The sequence below is a fragment of the Geotrypetes seraphini genome, chromosome 3 (assembly GCF_902459505.1).
Source record: "Geotrypetes seraphini chromosome 3, aGeoSer1.1, whole genome shotgun sequence".
Taxonomy (NCBI): Eukaryota; Metazoa; Chordata; class Amphibia; order Gymnophiona; family Dermophiidae; genus Geotrypetes; species Geotrypetes seraphini.
Window position 1 is genome coordinate 70,155,179 of NC_047086.1, and position 21,199 is coordinate 70,176,377.

The 21,199-nt window shown below is 46.4% G+C and overlaps 2 protein-coding genes across 5 annotated transcripts in view; one reads left to right on the forward strand and one right to left on the reverse strand.

Annotated features, from left to right (window-relative positions):
• The window catches only part of MCPH1 (microcephalin 1), a 490,428-nt gene that overhangs the window by 233,804 nt on the left and 235,425 nt on the right, over positions 1-21,199 (reverse strand). The window lies entirely within an intron of this gene.
• ANGPT2 (angiopoietin 2) overlaps positions 1-21,199 on the forward strand; it is a 205,378-nt gene that overhangs the window by 128,061 nt on the left and 56,118 nt on the right. Inside the window, exon 4 of the mRNA XM_033937331.1 lies at positions 341-573. Coding sequence (XP_033793222.1) covers positions 341-573 — 233 coding nt within the window. The remainder of the gene's footprint in view (positions 1-340; positions 574-21,199) is intronic.

The following is a 21,199-nucleotide window of genomic DNA, read 5'->3' on the forward strand; positions in this document are numbered from 1 at the left end:
TGGACAAGGGATTTCATGTAAAAGGATATATAGAAGGTGTGATTCAGTACATTTTGATGGTAGAATACTCTTTCCACAACAATCAGCAGCACAAGGAGACCACAATGCATTGATTTACTTAGGGATAACACCAACTTTGGTACTAAGTATTTAACTTGTACACATACACACCAATCTAATTCATAACGGCAAAATACTGTACTACAGTATTGTACTAAGAAGTAAATATTTACCTTTATTTTACCTGACATAGAAAACCAATATATGGCACAGATTTTGCTACTGAATTAAGAAATAGACTTTCTGACAAAAAGCCAACAACACTAACATTTCTTCTTAGTTTTCTAGAAAAGAAAGTCCTGAATATGGAAGATAAACACACAGTTCAGCTACAATCGATGAAAGATGAGAAAGAGAAGCTTCAACTATTAGTGTCCAGACAAAATTCTATCATTGAGGAACTAAGGAAACAATTAGTAACAGCAACAGTGAACAACTCTGTTCTGCAAAAACAGCAGCATGATCTGATGGAGACTGTTCACAACCTGCTCACAATAGTGTCTCCTGCAAACTGTAAGTCTGCCACTTTGGTCTCTCAACAGACAAAGGGGCTCATAATAAAAAAAAAAACCAAACGTCTAAAAAGTGGCCTAAATGGGTACTTGGACGATCAAAAAGCCTGATCGTCTAAGTACCCATAATCAAAGGTGGTTTTAGACATATCTAAAACCAGCTTAGGCCTTTCCCCTGCCTCTAAACGCATAGAGCGAAAAGAGGCGATTTTAGAGGAGGGGAAAGGGCGGGTGGTGGGCGGACCTACAACTAGGCGTACAGCAGGTATAACCAAAACTTTTGACATGTTGCCTAGTTGGTACTTATACGTTTTGACTTAGACCAAGTCAAAACAGGTATAAGTGCTGAAAAGAGGGCCACTGAGCTGATGGAGGCTGGCGCGATCAGCTCAGCGACCCGGCAACCTACCCACCCCCCACCGCAACCATCGCGGCGGGAGAGATGGCTCATCTCCCCTGCCGCGATGTGATCACCCCTCTACCCAAAATGCCACGACCCGCGGCAGGAGAGATGCCCAATCTCTCCTGCCACGGGTTGTGGCAATTTGGGTAGAGAGGTGATAGCATCGCGGCAGGGGAGATGGCCAATCTCTCCTGCCGCGATGCATCACCCCCCGACAACGATCCGCGGAGTGAGCCCAAGCCCTCCTGCCCTGGCAAAACCCCCTACCCCCCACTAAAATATGGGCAGGAGGGATCCCAGGCCCTCCTACCCTCGACACAACCCCCCCATGACTGCCCCCCAAACCCCTGATAGGCCCCCCTACCCCCTCCCCGTACCTGAAAATCGTCAGTTGGACGGACAAGTGCCAACCCGTCCGTCCGACAAGCCAGCCATCCCCGGAATGGCTGGCCTTATGACCTGATTGGCCCAGGCAGCTCAAACCCCGCCTACAGGTGGCGCCTGAGGCGCCTGGGCTAACCAGAATAGGCCCAGTAGCCTTAGGCCCCTCCTGTGGGCGGAGTTTGAGCCGCCTGGGCCAATCAGGCCTTAAGGTCAACCATTCCGGGGATGGCTGGCCTGTTGGATGGACGGGCTTGGCACCTGTCTGTCTGATCAATGATTTTCAGGTATGGGGAGGGGGGGCGATCAGGGGTTCGGTCGTGGGGGAGTTGCGTCAAGGGCAGGAGGGCCTGGGATCCTTCCTGCCCATATTTTAGTGGGGGATAGGAGGTTTCGCCAGGGTAGGAGGGGTTGGGCTCCCTCCTGCCTCGATTGTTGTCGGGGGGGGGGGGAAGGTGGGGGATTCTGTAACCGGTGTTGTTTTTGACAGACACCGGTTACAGAATCCAGCTTTTAGGCAAAGGAATGGCTCCTTGTTCACCTAAAAGCTTTTGTTTTGGCTGTTTGGGAGTTAGGCATTTTTTAGTTTGATTATATGGTGTTAGTGTAGACGTAATGGTGGTCTGGACGTTTAAACAGCTGAACGTAGAGGCAGGCTATTATCAAATAAAACCTCCTTTTGGACTTTTTTTTATAATGAACATTTTCCCTGCTTCTACTTTCAATGTTTAAGGCCTTAGGCCAAAAGGGGACTTAGACTTTTTTTTATTATGCCCCTCAAAATGTTAATTTTTGAGGGACAGAATCTGTCCACTCAGCAGCCTCCTATTACTTCTGTTAATCTACTTAAAGGTGGTATTCACTGGAATTTATTTAAAGATAGCATTACAAATAGAGGAAATAAATTCCATATGTGCTTCAGAATTTGGATTTAGATTTTGTCAGTCATTTTATTTCCCATATACAAATGTAGCAGAAAATTAAGGGGTTCTTTAACTAAGCTGTGGTCAAAAGTGGCCTCAGTTTGCCCTTATGCTGGTCTTTCCCCACACTCTAAGGCCATTTTTAATACAGCCTTAAAATGGCCTATTTTCTATTTGTTATATTAATGGGCATGCGCTGATGCTGCCATTAGTGCACAGCCATTTAAAAAAATTATCACATGAGCACTTACCACCGCTCATTTTATAGGTGGTAAAGGCTCACACAGTATCCCTACATTAAACAGTTAGCATGAGGCAATGTAGATGAGCTTGACAATGCAGAAGTACTTGACATATGATATCATCTTCCACTTCGAAACGTCCCGTGTTCCAGGCCCAGGCACTACAGACTAGAGAATGACACTGTGCCTGTAGATGGTCTGCACATGCTCACTGTGCTTGAAACTTTTTTTTTTTTGAGTCGGGAGGAACTTTACAGCTTTACTTTACTTTACTTTTTTTTTTACTTCACGAGCCTGTGATTTTAACCCGTGGGTTAAAACCACGGACTTGCACTGTGGGAAAGGGCAGGAGAGTTGGGGCAGAGAGTAGAAGATCGGGGTAGAGAATCAGGATCGAGGCAGAGAGCAGGATATTTAGGCAGAGAGCAGAGATGTGGGATTGGGGCAGAGAGCAGGGCGGCAGGGCAGTCTGAAAGGACCTGAGCAACTGGTCCTCAGCAGTCGCTTATTTTTTGATCGGTCAGCCCAGTCGGTGTCCCTCATTTTTTTTAGTGAATTGCTGCCTGCCTACATTTGAATGCCGTTCCCCCTCATTTGCATGCGTGGATCAGAGGATGATTGGGACAGAGGTTAGTGAATCGGGTTGGAGAAAAATCGGGTCGCAAAGGGGTCGCTAAGTGGTCGGGACTTGATCAGTGGGCTTAGTGAATCTAGTCCTAATTCATCCTGCCTAGGTGATAAAAAAATCATCTGTCATTTTGCAACCTTGTTTACTGGAAGTAGCCGTTAACTTAAATCCAGATTGTTTCCATCACGCCTCTCTTTACTCCATTCTTAGCATACCCAATAATCACTACCATTTCACATTGCTGATGGGCAGCCACTCTCAAAGGTCTGATTACTTTATCCAAAACAGACTGATATTTGAGCATGGCTGTACAGTGTTTTGCAGCAACACTACAGACACAAAATAGTGCTGGTTTGTCTTGCTTATCATGTCACTCAAAACAGACTGGACTGACAGACTGTAAGGTCATACGGAATACTGCAAAACATTACAGCTGAACACAGAAAGATGTTTAATCTTTAAATTCCAAACCTACAAACAGCGATGGAAACTTGTATGTTGTTCCAACTGTCATTCGGTTAGGAACTCGTAAGATCTTCAGTAGTCTAAACCACAGTTCTTCAACCGCCGGTCCGCGGACCGGTGTCGGTCCGCAAGAAAATCTTGCCGGTCTGCGAAGGACCCGGGTCCCCGCCGCAACGAAAGGTGCTGGCGTCAGCTGACTTGCAACTTCCTGTTGCCGTCGCTGTGCCAGGACTTTTGCCTTCGCCGGGACTCCTGCAGCGTATGCTTCCTGCCTTGTCTTCGCACCTCCCGACCAGCAGCGGCAGCTCTGTATGCTTTTAACTTTGGCACAGAGCTGCCTTTAAGCAATAGTTTAGCGCGGTTTCATGAGGCAGCCTCGGGGCCTTTGCTAGGCCGGCCCGCTTCGATGATGCGATGTGGGCCGTCCTAGCAAAGGCCTCGAGGCTGCCTCATGAAACCGCGCTAAACTTCTGCTTAGAGGCAGCTCTGTGCCGAAGTTAAAAGCATACAGAGCTGCCGTTTGCCTAAAGACTCTTGGGCCGCTGAAGGAGGGCAAAGAGCAGCTGTCCTGGAGGTTTCCCTTCCTCTCAACTTTGCAGGTCCCTTTTTTCCACCTTTTTTTTTTTCTTCTTCTTCTTCTTCAAACGGCAACGGACCCCAGCATTGACATCAATTAAGTTCCACTGTTCCTTGCAAGCGGTTCTGCTCGGCCAAAGCTTCCCCTCTGACATGAGCCACCCTCAGGGGAAAGAAAGTGACCGGCAAAGGTGAGGGGAAGGGGGGCAGATGATGGAAGTTGGGGGGGAGAGAGAAAGAGAGAGAAGGGGCAGATGATGGAATGGAGGAGATGAGAGAGAAAGAAGGGGACAGATGATGGAAGTGAGGAGGGAGAGAGAGCAGAAGGCAGATGGATGTCAGTTGAGAGTGGAGAGCAGATGCTGAATGGAAGTGGGGAAAGAACACATACTGGATGGAAGGAGGAGATAAATAAAGGGGGAAGAAAATAGTAAGATAATGGAGGGGTGAGGGAAAACGGTGACAAGCTGTGGGTAGACACAGTGAAAAGAGGGAAACAGGACTAAATAGTAAGAAATAATTTAATTTAGATGGAGACAGAAAATAGAGAAGACCAGAGAAGAAAAGGGAAGAGAGAACAGAGAACAATATCAGATCTGAATGGAGGAAATGAGAAGAAAGAGATGCTAAAAACCACAGGGGGGAGGGAAGAACAGAAATGCCAGACCATGAGGGGAACAGAAGGAAGATGATGGATGCCAGACCAAATTGGGGGGGGGGGGGCAGGAGGAGAGTTGGCAGGGAAAGACAGATAGTGAATGGAAGGGGCAGATGCTGGACTGAAGAGACAGAGAAGGTTATCATGACGCTGTACGCCCTCACCTGGAGTACTGCGTCCAGCACTGGTCACCGTACATGAAGGAGGACACGGTACTACTCGAAAGGGTCCAGAGAAGAGCGACTAAGATGGTTAAGGTGTTGGAGGAGCTGCCGTACAGCGAAAGATTAGAGAAATTTGGCTTATTCAGTTTTCTTGATAGTAGAGGGGATATATGTGAAGGGGAGGGGAGACAGGGGTTTTGTTGATCTTTGCCCTGTATTATTTGTATTTATAAAATGACAATTGTATAGAATATTGTTTCTTTTATTCTTTAATAAAATATGTACAATATAAAATCATAACTATTTGAGGCTTGTGCGGATGGGATCAGATGGTTTGTGGGACCGGGCTCGCGGGGACGGGGCGGCGATGGTTTTTTAAAAAAAAATTTCAGTCTTAGTAGTTTGCTGGTCCACGAAATAATTATTTTATTTCCGCCGGTCCACAGGTGTAAAAAGATTGAAGAACACTGGTCTAAACAATAGGTAAAAGAGATGGAAGAAACCTTTTTGTAATCACTTTGAAATATAAGCACCTTGATTTTAAGCAACATTTTTTTTGTCACCACATTTCACCATCTGTGGCAGGTTTTGGCTTGAGTGCATATGGATATGCAATCAGTTTTTATCTCTAGACAACAAATTGGGTTTCAGTATATTCAGCAACAATTTGGTAATTATCAGCTATCAACTGTGACCAAATTTCAGCTAGTATTCTCAGCAACACTAATTTTTTTCCACTTCTGAGTCAATGCTGCTACCTTTCATCTAAATGACTGTCAGTGATTGTGCCACTCAGTTCTCTATTTTATGGCACCATATTTTATTCAACTATGATGAATGAAATGCTGCATTTCATCCAGGAGCATTTATTGTGGCATTCAGATCACGCTGAATAAAGAGATGTCAATATTTATGGCTTTTTTTGGTAGCATGGATTTTCATCGGACTGACCATCTACAGTTAATACAAAACCTAGTGTTACCAAATGATCATACCACTCTTAGTTATGACTTTAAACACCTCCAGATTAAATAATCTTTCAAAGTCTAGACTATGACTGAGTGCTGTCAATGAATGTTTTCCTGATCTGATTGTAATAAATGTTAGACCACAGAAGCCTATGGTTTCATTGCTTCCAAGATCACTGGGCATGACGTATAATTAATTAAATCAGTTTATGTTTGCTAGCTACTACCCAATAATGGTTGAGGAAGCTGATTCGATATTGAGCTTGCATAAGAAGTGGACTCTTTATTCACAGCTTTCAAACCAGTTGGAATGTGACTCTTGGCTGATGAAACACTAATTGGTTCCAGCATGGATGATAGCTCTTTCAAGTGTTTGAAGGCAGCTGTGCAAAAACCTCCATCTATATGGATTGTGTGCATATTGTTTTGTGCTCTAATTAACTAAACTGGGACTGCTGAAACATGCTTGCTTTCTACAAATGAACTATGCTTTGGTAGAAGATGAAGGCATAATTTACTTTGATTTGAAATCCATCTGCCTACAAATGCGCAGCTGATTGATCTAAAGTTTTGATACTTCAGTAACTGTTGCACTGCTTTATTTTTATCATGCATACCAAAGCCTAGAAAGTTTCAGCAATCAACAGCTGATCGTCTTTAATTTGTGATCTACCAGAACTGTATTCTGATGTCTAGTGTTTTGAATAGTTCTGGATTCTCTTCCAAAACACTGAGTTTTTTTTCTTTTTATTGTTCTTGGCTTTTGGATTCCCACTGTAGCTCCTTGCGACTCTGGGCAAATCACATAACCCTGCAATGCCCCAGTTACAAAATAAATACTTGTACAGTATATAATACACAGTCAAGTCACATTATTATGACCACCTGCTAATATCCAGAATAACCGCTTCTGGCAGCATAGATGGCAGCCAGACACCGTGGGAGTGACTCAGTAAGATACTGGATGGTTGCTAGAGGTATCTGGAGCCATGCAGACTACAGTGCATCCAACAGTGGGTACATGATGGTGGATCCAGTCGTCAAACATATCGATTGAGGTGGTCTCAAATGTGCTTGATTGTGTTAAGGTTTGGGGAATTCGAAGGCCAGGGAAGTAGCTGGAAGTCTTGGTTGGGTTCTGTGAACCACTCATGAACAATTTTGACGGTATGATGTCGCACTGTGCTGTTGAAGGATCCCATTGGCCATAAGGAAGATCGTCAACATGTACTTGATCAGCAAAGATGGAGAGATAACCATATCGATTGAGTGTCTTCCATAGTATCAAGGGAAAACAGACCATACCAAGAAAACATTCCCCAGACCATAATGCTGCCACCACCAGCTTGTATACATCCAACAATAGTTGCCGGGTGTTTGTTTTCAGCAGTTTTGTGCCTGACACGCCAATGTCCATCTGTTCGATGGAGCTCAAAACATGACTCATTGGAGAAGGCAACCCTCTGTCAGTCAATGCAAATCGCAGCCTTTTTTGTGATGAGCCCTTATGATAATGGGTATAGTCACCAGCTGTCTGCTCTGGAGCCCCATTTGCAACATAGTTCGCTGTGCAGTCATTTTGGACACATATCAGGAAGCCCCCTGGTTCATTTGGACGGTGAGTTGCTCCATGGTAGCGTGCCGATCGGCCTGCACAAACCTCTGCAGATGACGTTCACTTCTCGCATCGATGGCTTGTGCTGCCCCACAGATATAAAGTTGGGTCTAATACTACTTATCACTTATATAGTGCTGTAAGGTGTATGCAGTGCTGTACATTTTGACATTTAGAGATGGTTCCTGCTCAGAAGAGCTTACAAACTAACTTGGATAGACAGACATGACATATAGGGTTGGAGGATGCAGAACCAAAGGTGAGAGGATTTAGGAGTCAAAAGCACTCTCAAAGAGGTGGGCTTTTATCTGGGTCTTGAACACTGCCAGAAACGGAGCCCGCCGTAGGGATTCGGGCAGCTTGCTCCAAACATATAGTGCAGCAAGGTAGCAGGGACAGAGTCTAGAGTTGGCATCTAAAGAGAAGGGCACAGAAAGGAGGGACTTACCAACTGAGAGGAGCTCACAGGGGGGATTATAGGGTCATTGAAAAGGTTCCATTTGTCCATACAAAGTACACTTTAACCACAGCAGTCCATGAACAGGTCACATACTCCACCGTTTCCAAAATGCTGCTGCCTTGGCCCAGTAGCTGATGATCATGTCTGATAAATTACGCTTTTCCCCCATGACGGCTATGGTTGTTATATTGGCAACTTGCTGACACAAAGTCTGCATGCGATATGTGCATTCATTCATTGGCTGTGTGTCCCTGATGTCAGAGGTAGGCGGTGGTCATAATAATGTGACTCAACCGTGTATGTAAACCACTTTGATTGTAGCCACAGAAAGGCAGTATATCAGGTCCCATCCCCTTTCCCTTTTAGTTTCCATTCAGCCTTTTTCTTTGCTTCTTTCAGAGCATTCTATATTTCTAAGTAGCTCTTGTTCCTATTGTTCTTAGATCAGCATTTAAACATCAAGCTGTGACTATAGTTGTAACTGCACTGATGCAATTCCGATTGAAGAGTTTCTAGTTGACTTATTTGTACCAGGCAGAGAATCATCAGCTGTAACATCTGTACCAATTGGTACATCAATTGGTGTGGAAGTTTGTTGAGGGATTAATGAACTATTTTTCTTTGCTGGAGCTGAAGTTAATTGTTTTGACCAAAATTTCAGCAAAGATCTTTTCCTTATTAGGTTTTTACCTCATTAATCTTCTTTCTGTTATAAGACAGGAATCTGTATTAAAGCTATTCCTCCCCCTTAGTTGCGAACTTTGCAGAAGTGTGTCACTCAAATCTTCCAACTCCTCCCCTTCAGCACTGGATAACAGCTTCCCCTTCAGTTAGTGCCAAAGCAATCAAACTCCACTGAAATAGAAGAAAAGTTAATTCAAATCTTCCAACTCCTCCCCTTCAGCACTGAATAACAGCTTACCCTTCAGTTAGTGCCAAAGCAATCAAACTCCACTGAAATAGAAGAAAAGGTAATTCAAATCTTCCAACTCCTCTCCTTCAACACTGGAGAACAGTTCCCCTTTCAGTTAGTAGGTAAGCAATTGAACTCCACCGAAATAGAAGAAAAGGGAAGGAGGGGCAAGGGGAATTTCCTCAGTGACAAACCATATCCTGTTCTGCTCTGTAACTTATGAAAAAAGAATGATGATTAATAACAATCAACACTGAACAACAAAATAAGCACATGAGTAGCTAGGAAACAAACTGCTAAGTGCAACTAGGAGGACCTATAAAAATCCCTCCTGTAGTTTTGTTTCTCCTAAATCTTCTCCTGTATTTAAGATTTAGCAGAGCAAAACTGTTTGGCAACATCCGAGGAAGAAATCAGGTTCCACCTGCTCCTTGGCGAACCACAACTGTAAAGACTTCCAGGTCTTTGCAAATGTCACAGGCTTCTTTGCTGAGTAGAGTTGCAACAACTACCTCCGAGTAACCCTTCAGAGTTAGGGTCGTGTGCTCAAGAACCATGCCGTAAGACCAAAGCGCTCTAGATTCTCCATAGGGATTGGACCCTGGCTGAGTAGACTGTGATGAACTGGTAGCCTGCAGGATCTGCCTCTTCGGGGGTGAACCAGATATGAATATAAAAACCAAAGGGGCCACTCCGTAGCCACCAGGATCACTAGCCTCTGGTGGCTCACTATTCTGCAGATGATCTGGCCCACCATGTCCCATGGTGGAAACACAGAGTAGGAACTTGGTCGGCCAGGGCTGAATGAGGGCTTCCAGCCCTACACTTCCTGGCTTGGCCATTCGACTATAGAAGTGATCTGCCTTTGCATTCTTGGTTGTGGCAATGAGATCCATTCTGGTCTTCCCAAGCACTGCATAATGAGGGTGAATGCCGTCTGAGACAGAAATCACTAACCCAGATCCAAAGTCTGTCTGCTGAGAATATCAGCCTGGACATTCTCTACTCCTGCCACACGGACAGCTGAGAGGGCTTGTAAGTGAAGTTCCACCCAGGGGCCTCCAGGTGAAGGTGAGCGCTTCTCGTGCTTTCTTGTCTGTCCACATAAGCTTCTGTAGTGGCATTGATTTCATGCCCCTCCTAAATAATATCCAGAACACAACGGTCTGATGAGATCTGTTCCCATTCCCTCCAGAAAGCCGACAGCCGCCTGCCAAATGTGGAGGTGGGGGGTGGCTGTCGACCTGGCATCATTGTGACTTTTTGTTGGCTGAAGGCTGCTGGCGCCTGTAATTGCCAAATCTCTGTCTGGACCCTGGAAGGATCTCTGGGAAGAGGAAATGGAGGAAAACTGGTGGTATCTTCAAGAGGTATGAAAATTGCCTCTGCTACCCCCAGCAGAATGATGACCCTTGCAATCCAGAAGGAATTTGGAATGGTGATTCGCCATGCTGGCCATAAGGTGATCCAAACCTTTGCCACAAAGTATCTGCTCCTTAAAGGGTAATCTACTGAGAGTGGCATTGGATGCTGAATTGCTCGTTCACTGTCTGATCCAGAGCATTTGAAGGGCAGAAACAGAATAAGTTGAAACTTTACTCATGACTTTTAATGATCAGTGTTCTCCCTAGGGCCTTTTAGCGGGGCGCTCCGCCCAGCTAATTTAGATGACCGCCCAGCTGTCATCCGATGGCGAATCCAGCTCCTGCTCAACTTTTTTTTTTAAAAAAAACAAAAACTCACCGGCTTGGAGATTCCCACTTTAGCCCGTAGCGAACTCGTGCTCCGAGGCTCTAAAGTGTGCGTGCCAACTTCCTTTCTCTTCCCTCCGAAACCGGAAGTTATGTCCGGGGGGGGGGGGGGGGGGGGGAGAGAGAAGGAAGGGAAGCCGGCACGCATACTTTACAGCCTCGGAGCACGAGTTTGCTACTTAATATCTGATGAGGCCTTGACCATGCTGCCTGAAGATATCCATCTAGAACGTGCTCATAGAGCCTTGCAAGCGCCACGTGCTAACAGGCCGCGCGATATATTAGCCTGTTTTCAAAACTTTAAAGTCAAGGAGGCTGTCATGGCTAAAGCTCGGGTGCCATTGCCTCTTCAGTGGAAAAATTATGACCGGCTTGGCGTCGGTCACTTTAAGGCGGAGAGTGGACTTAAAACCAGTCTTGAAGTACTTGCGAAAAAAGGCGATTCGCTATCATTGGCACCACCTATTCACTCTATTATTTCATCTGAAAGGAACTTTGAAAACAGTGCATTTCATGGAGGATGCGATCCAGATTTTTCTGGACGTGAACTTTGGGGGTCCAGGAATCGTCGGCGGGTGGTGGCCTTTGAGATTTCCATCTTTTGAACCACCGTGGCTGGCTTGCACGTCCGGCCTCTCAGCACAGACCATCAGAAGGGGGCCAGCTTGATGGACAGCTTAACAGGATCTTTTTGGCTGTTACACCTGTTCTGGCACTAATTTCAGGGATTTGCTTCTATTTTTCCTGATGTGTGTTTGAGTTGAGATTGTTTGGTGTTTTGTGGTTATTGAGTGTAGCGGAGTGGATGGCTGGGTGTTAGTTTTTACTTTCATACCGGAAGGTTGCATTTAAGGTTGGTGGGGAGCAGGGATTGGCCACCATGTGATGGGATATTTCCAGTAAATTGTTGATTGGGAGTGGGTGGGGTGGGGGTGGGGAGCTCAGTATTTTTGTTTTCATTTGGTTCTCAGGGTCTTCAGATATTGAGGAGGGATTTTGTTGAAGGTCTCTCTTTTTTTTTTTTTTAAAGTACAGATGGGGGAGGGGAGTGAGCTTTTGGGGCCAGAAACAGACAGAGATATGGTGGACAGTGATCTGAAGGGAGAAAAGTTGTTCCAGGGTTGGTATGGAGGAAGAGGGAAAGAGATACTTGAAGTAGAGAGTTGCGCGGGGACAGAAATCCCACCCGTCCCCGTCAAAGTCCCACCCGTCCCCACCCGTCCCTGTGAGGAATCCCTCCGTCCCCACCCGTCCCCGTGAGGAATCCCCTCCGTCCCCACCCGTCCCCGCGAGGAATCCCCTCCGTCCCCACCCGTCCCCGCGAGGAATCCCCTCCGTCCCCGCCCGTCCATATAAACTTCAGAAATAGTTATTTCATTTAATTATGCTACTGAATTAAAGGCTCTGGTAGAAACCCATTTACAAATAAGCAAAAAGACTTTATTAATTTGAAAATATTAATTGGGAAGAATACATACATTGCAAATGGGTTTCTACCAGAGCCTCTAATGTTTATAAATTTTTATCTACACAACTAATATACTACTTTATCCTGAAGCAAAATAAAAAAAAAGAAATATAATTCTTTTCCTACCTTTGTTGCCTGGTTTCTGCTTTCCTCATGTTCTCATTCAATTCCTTCCATCCACTGTCTCTCTTCCTTCTGCATCTTCCATTTGCTCTGTTGCTGTGCCTCTCCCTTTCTTCCCCCTTCCAAATTGGTCTGGCACCCATCTTCTTCTCTCCGCTCCCCCATAGTCTGGCATCTGTCTTCTTCCCTGCCAGTGTCTTCTCCCTACTCTCTCTTCCCCATTTCCTTTCAGCGTCCTTCTCCCCCCCATCTTCCCCATGTCCTGTCAGCGTCCTTCTCCCCCCTCTGTCTTCCACATGTGCTTTCAGTGTCCTTCTCCCCCCTCTGCTTCCCCATGTCCTTTCAGCGTCCTTCTCCCTCTCTGTCTTCCCCATGGCCTTTCAGCGTCCTTCTCCACCCATCCCCCCGTCTTCCCCATGTCCTTTCAGCGTCCTTCTCCACCCCTTTGTCTTCCCCATGTGCTTTCAGCATCCTTCTCCCCCCTCTGTCTTCCACAAGTGCTTTCAGAGTCCTTCCCCCCCGCCCTTCCCATGGCCTTTCAGCGTCCTTCTCCACCCCTTTGTCTTCCCCATGTCCTTTCAGCGTCCTTCTCCACCCCTTTGTCTTCCCCATGTGCTTTCAGCATCCTTCTCCCCCCTCTGTCTTCCACAAGTGCTTTCAGATTCCTTCACCCCCCCCCACCCTTCCCATGGCCTTTCAGCGTCCTTCTCCACCCCTTTGTATTCCCCATGTGCTTTCAGCGTCCTTCTCCCTCCTCTGTCTTCAAGTGCTTTCAGAGTCCTTCCCCCCTCCTCCCGTCTTCCCCATGGCCTTTCAGCGTCCTTCTCCCCACTCCTTCTCTACCGCCCCGGGTGCAGTACAGCCGGCCAGGTCCCCTTACTTTTGTGGCACTTCCCCGACCGACTGACAACAGCCCCGGTCCGACAAACCTCCCTGCCCTTAACTGCGAATCTAAATTACCTTATTACAGCTGCTGTAAGAAGATAATTTAGATTCGCGGCTACAGGGCAGGGAGGATTATCGGACCGGGGCTGTTGTCGGTCGGTCGGTCGGGGAAGTGCCACAAAAGTAAGGGGACCTGGCCGGCTGTGCTGCAACCGGGGCGGGGTGTGGCGGGGCGGACCGCCCCCTCCCTTGGTAGCCACTCGAACCGCGAGGCTACTCTCCTCCTTACCTGCACTGCCTGCAGCACAGAGCCAAACGGAAGTCTTCCCGACGTCAGCGCTGACGTCGGAGGGAGGGAGGGCTTTGTTTAAGCCCTCCCTCCCCTCCGACGTCAGCGCTGACGTCGGGAAGACTTCCGTTCGGCTCTGTGCTGCAAGCAGAGAAGGTAGGGAGAAGAGCTGCGCGACTGAGTACATCCAGCTTTGTTTAAGCCCTCCCTCCCCTCCGACGTCAGCGCTGACGTCGGGAAGACTTCCGTTCGGCTCTGTGCTGCAAGCAGAGAAGGTAGGGAGAAGAGCCGCGCGACTGAGTACATCCAGCCCCGCAGGAACCCCGCGACCCTCGGAGGCGTCCCCACGGGATCCCCGCTACCCTAGGGGGCGTCCCCACGGGATCCCCGCGACCCTAGGGGCGTCCCCACGGGATCCCCGTGACCCAAAGGGGGAACCCGCGGGATGCCCGCGGGTCCCGCGGGATTCCCGTCGTCCCCGTTCCCGTGCAGCTCTCTAACTTGAAGGGAGAACTGTTGGGAAGAGAAAGGGAGAAATGGTAGACCTGGGAGAAGGAAGCAGGGGGAAAGATGGGGTGGGAGGTAGTTGGGAAGAGACAGGGAGAGAAGATGGATCTGGGGAGGGAAGGGAGGTAGTGATAAATTTTAGGCCTGTGTATGGAAGACAGAGAGATGCAGCAGCTCTCTTTTTTTTCCTTCATTTCATTGTTCAGCATCAAGGGGGAGGGAAGAAGAAAAACAGAAAAGAGAGGGAGCAAAATGTTGGACCATGGGGATAAGGAAGAGAGATGGACCCATGGGAGGGCAGAAGGGAAGAGAGATAGGATAAGAAAGGGGATGGAAAGAAAGGGACAGGGAGTTATAGCCTGACCAGTAGAGAGAGGGAAGGGGATTCTGAAAGTGGTGAACCACGTGAATGAGGTCAAAAGAGAGATGATGACAAGATGAGTGAGACAGCAGTGAGTACGTAGTAGAAATGTGGTAATGGGGAGTAGATAGCAGGAAATAAGAGGCTGGGAAAGGAGTGAGATGGGAGAGCTAGGGACAGAGAAGATTGAGAATTGAGAGGTAGATGAACATTTAAAAAGAAGAAGGGTGAGAAAGAAAGCAAGATTTGAGTGGACAGAGGCAAAAAAGAAAAGAAAAAGTTAAAGCTGAAAGGGAAAATCAATATGTTGGAGACAAGTATAAGGAGGAAATGGAACAAGAGGAGAAAAAAAATGAACAGCAGCCACTGGAAAGAGAATTAGTTGAAGATAGACAAAAAGCAGAAAGAGAAACTGGGACTAAGATGATGGAAAAACAAAATATCCAGACAAGGTAGAAAAAATTGTTTTATTTTGAATTTATTAACTAGAATATGTTAGCTTTGGGATATGTGCATCACAATTATGTTTGTAGTCAGTGGCGTAGTCATATACAGCTGTTTGGGGGAGGGACTGGAGTCCAAAATTAGTGAATGGGCACCAAAGTTTCTTCCCACCTGAGTGCAATTTACAAATACTTGAGCTATTGGGGATTCCCAAGCCCTGCCACCTGAAGACATCTTCCTCCAGTCTGGCAACCCAAAATCTCCAAGCTTTGCAGCCAATGGCAATATCCTCAAGCTGCCACTGCTTTCATGCATGCAAGCAAGCCAAGGTGGAGGGGGGGGGGTGGGAGGGCAGGGAGGAGGGAAGGAAGGCAGCAGCTCTGCAATATTGCTGCCAGCTGCAGAACTTGGGAAGTTGGAGGGGAGGAGGTGGCCATCAGTTGGTGCGGCTTGGGGATCTCTACTAGCTACAGCAGGGAGATGTTCATTTTGAGGGAGCCAAATTCAAAGTGGGAGGCCCAAAAAAGCAGCAATATTTACCCTGACTGAACGATCCTCCACCTGCACCGCTGACAACTGATGCAGCATCCCCGCTCTGAAGAGGCTCATCGTAGCTGTAATAGAAGTGAATGGGAAAACCAGGAGCAGGCATCCCTGTTCATTAGAGTCGGGATGCAGAAGCCTGTGGCTGCTCCCACTGTCAGCGGTGCACGTGGAGGATCACTCAGTCAGAGTAAGCGTTATTGCTTTTTTGGGTTCCTCTCCACAGTGTCTCTTTAATGAAGGTTTATTATTAGATATGTACATCTTCTATTTTAATGATTGCAAATTTGGGACCTGCTCAGCCTTTTTTTATTTTATATATTATTTTATTTTATTTCAGCTAGTGTTAGTGTTTGTGCGGCCCCAGATTTTTTTTGTCCCATGTGGCACAGGGAAGCCAAAAGGTTGGACACTGCTGTCCTATTCCTTCACCATGAGCAGGGAGAGGTAATTTTCATAGTGTTCCAGGCCATGCACCAACTCTATTCCCCACTCCTACTCCTTCACTGCAAGCAGAGAGGGGAAATTTGCATAGTACCAAATTTGAACCATCAAATTTCCCCGTCCTGCCCCACCCAGCTACTTTTTCGTGCCACCTGGCTGGAAAAAATTTCTGGGGAGAACACTGATGATGTCATAAAGAGCATAGGCCACATAATTCACTCCTTCCATAATCATGTGGCGCAGGCGTCCCCCCAGCTCCGAATGACTACTCCGCAATCTGGTGTGACAGGGTCCGTACCATGGAGGTGGCAGCTGCTACTGCTTTGATACCCAAAGTCAGTGCTTCAAACTGTCTTTTAAAGACCACATTCACCTTATGGTCCTGCGTGTCCTTCAGCACCACTCCTCCCTCACTAGGATGGGAGGTGTGCTTACTTACTTGCGCTACTGCGGAATCCACTTTTGGATGTGAAAACAGCTTCTGGAAGCCATAGGGTAAAGCCTAGACATAGCTTTGACAACCTTCAGAGAGCCTTCAGGTGACTCCCATTGGTTAGTGATTAAGGAGGTGATGTCCAGATGAGCTGGAAAGAAGGTAGTTTGTGCATTAGTGCCACTTATAATGGAACACCGAGGGGGCTGCTGGGAGTCCAGTTTCAACGCACAGAGGGTGTCAGAAATTACAGGTGAAATGGAAGTCGATTTAAAAAGCCAGCGCACTGAGGGATCATCACTGTGATTAACAGCCACCACAGCCTCCTGACCTCCAGTCTCCAAAAGGGTCCCTAAATCATCCAAGGATGCAGGGGAGCCTTATAATAATAAAGGCATGGAAAGGAACCTCCAGCCCTCCAAGTTCTGCTATTAGGGGTCATTGACACTAGGAGCTGGCATGTTCTAAGGCGGAGAGGCCTGTTTGTGACAGGAATCCCCATGTTATCAGAGCAGGCACATTCACAGGCAGCACAGCACTTCCTGGGCCCATTAAGCAGGCTTTCTACATTATTTTATTAATTACATTACAGAAAAGTACACCAAATGACTAGATTAATGAAAACATTGCATGTGTTTACTTGAGACACCCAGATACGCTTCCAGATTTAGACCAAGAATAATGTGATTGGATTTATCAAGGAATTCCTAAGGGAAACCCTTTTCAAAAGGAGATCATTATATATTTGTTCCTCAGCCAAGCAGTACTGGGCTATCTACTATAGCATAACATAACAAATTCACTTATATGCCGCAGTAACCTCTCAGTTCAATGTGATTAACAACAAGCACACTGTATTATAATCACATTCAGAAGAATTTGTCAAATAAGTGGGTTTTTAATATTTTTCTAAAGGAAAGATAGGAGTTAGAGTTTGTTATCAGGACAGAAAAGGGTTATCCCATGATCCAGATTGAAAAGATAAAATTCTATGGAAAAATCTTTTGTTTATGCAACCTTTTAAAGTAGGAAATGCAAATAATCTAAAATGCCAAGAAAAACGTTTTCTGCCAGTAAATTTAAAGTGATTAATAATATAATCAGGTATAAGGCGAATGTCTTGTAACAGGTACAACTTAACTTGAATAATATTCTTGCCTCAACTGGGAGCCAAGGTAGCTTCCGATAGAATTTACTTGCATGATCACATTTTTTTCAAGTTGAAAATCAACCGAACAGCTGTGTTCTGAATGATCTGCAACCTTTTGATAAATCTTTTTACTGGAGGCTAGATAAATGATGTTACAATAATCCAGAGAACCCAAAATCAATAATTGTACCAATAGCCTAAATGAGGAAGGATCAAAATATGCCCTAATCCAGGGGTGCCCAACACGTCGATCGCGATCGACCAGTAGCTCAGGAAGGCAACGCGGGTCGATCGCTGAGCCCATCTCGGGCTCCGTAATAGACTCGTGTTGCCGTCCTGATCTACCGGGCCGATCAGCCTTCCTCTCCAGTGTTCTCTCTAGGGCCTTTTAGCTGGGCGGTCCGCCCAGCTGTCATCTGCTGCTGCTGCTGCCGCCGCCGCTGAACATTTAAAAAAAACAAAAAAAAACCGGCTTGGAGATTTCAGCCCGTAGCGAACTTATGCTCCGTGGCTCTATCGTGTGCGTGCCGGCTTCTCTTCTCTTCTCTCCGAAACTGGAAGTTATGTCGGGGGGAGGAGGGGTAGGCGAAGGGAAGCCGGCATGCACATGTTGAGAGCCCCGAAGCAAGCGTTCGCTATGGGCTAAGGCGGGAGACAGATTAGTGAAGCATTTGCTCTTCTTGCTGCCGGGTCCTGCCTACTTTCTGTTTCCGCGAAGGCAGGACCCGGCAGCATTTCCCCCAATAGGTCGATCGCGATCTTGGGCCAATCAGCCTTCCTCTCCCCGACGGCAGAATTGACGTCGGGGAGAGGAATGCTGATCAGCCGAAGCAGGGAGAGCTTGGGGCGGCGTCGGCTTTCGGGCCTGTTATTGGTGGCGGTTTGGGTCCTGGTCCCCGATAGCAGTGGCTTGGGGGAGGGCAGGGAGAAAGAAAGAAAAAGGGCAGGCAGGGAGACTGAAGGAAAGAAGAGAAACAGAAAAAAAGAAAGGGAGGCAGAGAGAAAGAAAGGGCAGGGAGAGAGGAAGGAAAAGTTGGGGGAGGGAACGAGGTCTGGAGGAGAGGAAGCATACAGGCTAAAAGAAGGGAAGAAAGATTGGATACACAGTCAGAAGAAAAAAGTGCAACCAGAGACTCATGAAATCACCAGACAAGGTAGGAAAAATGATTTTATTTTAAATTTAGTGATCAAAATGTGTCTGAATTTATATCTGCTCTCTATATTTTACACTAAGGTCCCCTTTTACTAAACCGCAATAGAGTTTTTTAGCGCAGGGAGCCTATGAGCGTCGAGAGCAGCGCTGGGCATTCAGCGCAGCTCCCTGTGCTCTAAAAACTGCTGTCGTGGTTTAGTAAAAAGGGAGGGGGGTATATTTGTCTATTTTTGTATGGTTGTTACTGAGGTGATAGTGCATAGAGTCATCTGCTTTTGAAAAACCCTGGAATAGGAACGATAATTAACATTTTCTAAGCGTACAGTGTGCGTTGTGTTTTTTTTAAAATTTTATTGTTGGTAGATCATTTTGACTTGGTTATTTTAAAAGTAGCTCGCAAGCCCAAAAAGTGTGGGCACCCCTGCCCTAATCGATCACAATTTCCATAGCATGAAATAAATTTTCCTAACTAGTGCATTAATTTGAACATCGAGTGATAGATTTTGGTCTAAATAAACCCCTAAAATTTTTATAACTGGCATAATAGAGTATGTAATGCTGTTCAACTTTATGGTGATCTCTGTGATCTTATTGTAAGGTGAGGCCAGGAAGATTTTAGTTTTGCCTGGGTTGAGTTTAAGTTTAAAGTCCCTCATCCAGGGAGTCCACTATCTCAATTATAGAAGAGATAAATTGTAGAGTGTCTGCTGATAAAGATAGGATTGGGACAACAATTGTTATATCATCCTATTGTGTAGCTATTGTGTATGATTTTAAAGGAAGCTAATTGTGTTTTTAAAGGGGATAGATTCTGTACAAACGTAAGGAAATTCGTCTTCACCCAGAGAGTGGTGGAAAACTGGAACGCTCTCCTGGAGGCTGTCATAGGGAAAACACCCTCCAGGGATTCAAGACACAGTTAGACAAGTTCCTACTGTACAAGGACGTACGCTGGTAGGGCTAGTCTCAGTTAGGGCGTTGGTCTTTGATCAAAAGGGCCGCCGCGTGAGCAGACTGCTGGGCATGATGGACCACTGGTCTGACCCAGCAGCAGCACTTCTTATGTTCTTAGATAAAGACTAAACAGTGTTGGAGAAAGCGGTGATCCCTGTGGCATTCCACATGTATTTTTTCTTTTAAATTAATAGTTTTCATCTTTACGAACCTGATAGGTATGACTTTCTAGGAAACCTTTAAACCATAGGAAAACATGTCCTGATATTCCTATAGCACCCAGACATGTCAGTATTGTCTCATGATCAACAAGATTGAACATACTGCTAAGATCAAACTGAAGAACTAAGGCACTTTTACTCAGTGGCGTACCTAGCATATGTGACACCCAGGGCCCATCATTTTTTGACCCCCCCAATCTGTATGAAAAACATGATTTTTAGTAACAATCCACACGTCACACAAGAGTGTACCTAGGAAATGGCAGCATCTTACATACTGTAGTGAGCAGTACATCAATACACCCATTGTAAAACTAAACAAGCCAGACTAGTATAGATCAATCCTGCACAGTCAATCCTAACAGAAAACCATGTTTTTCGAAAACACAAACTAACCTCTCCCCCTTTTACAAAACTGTAGTGCGGTTTTTATCAACAGCTCAGATGCTAGTAGAATTTTGAGCATCAGAGCTGATACCACCATGGCCAGCACTAAAAAACACTCTACAGTTTTGTAAAAGGGAGGATAAAATAGAAATATGTAGACAAAGGTTAAATTGAACCACAAAGAAGCTGGACTCTGCATACAATGCAACACCACAGAAATAGTGATGCAACTCCCCTAGAGCAAAAAAAAAAAAAATAATAATAATAATCATTTTTTTTCTACCTTGTCTTCTCTGGTTTCTGCTTTCCTCATCTTCTTGTCACTCTCTTCCTTTCATCCACTGTCTACCCTCTTTCTGCCCATTATATAGGGCATCTTCTCTCCTTCTATTCCCCTTCCAGAAACTTTATGCCTCCCCCTTCCATCTCTCCCTTCATCCCCATTGGTCTGGTATCCATCTTCTTCCTTCCATCCTCCAATGGTCTGGCATCTCTCTCCTCTCCTTCCCTTCCCTCTCCCACACCCTCATGATCTGGCATTTCACTCTCTCCTCTCCCTTACCCCCACTTCCATCAGCATCTGCCCCCTTTCTTTCCCTCCGACCCAATTCTATCCAGTATCCTTTCCCCTTATGTCTCTCTCCCCTTTCCCTGCACACCAATTCATTAGCATCTGCCCCCTTTCTTTCCCTCCAACCCAATTCCATCCAGTATCCTTCCCCCTTGTCTCTCTCTCGTTTCCCTGCACACCAATTCCATCAGCATCTGCCCCCTTTCTCTCTCTCCACCACCCTTCTATGCTCCTTTCTCCCTCCAAAACAGCAAGGTCTTGCGATGACTGCTTCTGCTGCCTCCAGAAGATGTAAGTGACGTCAGAGGGGGTGGGCCGGCAGATGCAGGGAGTTGCGGCAAGGTCCCACATTGACTGCGGCTACCGGTCCACCCCCTCTGACATCACTTATGTCTTCCGGAGGCAACAGAAGCAGTCATCTCGGAACCTTCCTACACTTCAGCGCGGCTGCCGACTCTGCTTCGGAATAAGTATGGCAGCCATGCTGAGGTATAGGTCCCATTGAAGAGCAGCGCGGGAGGTTCCAGATCCTGCCGGCTGTGCACCC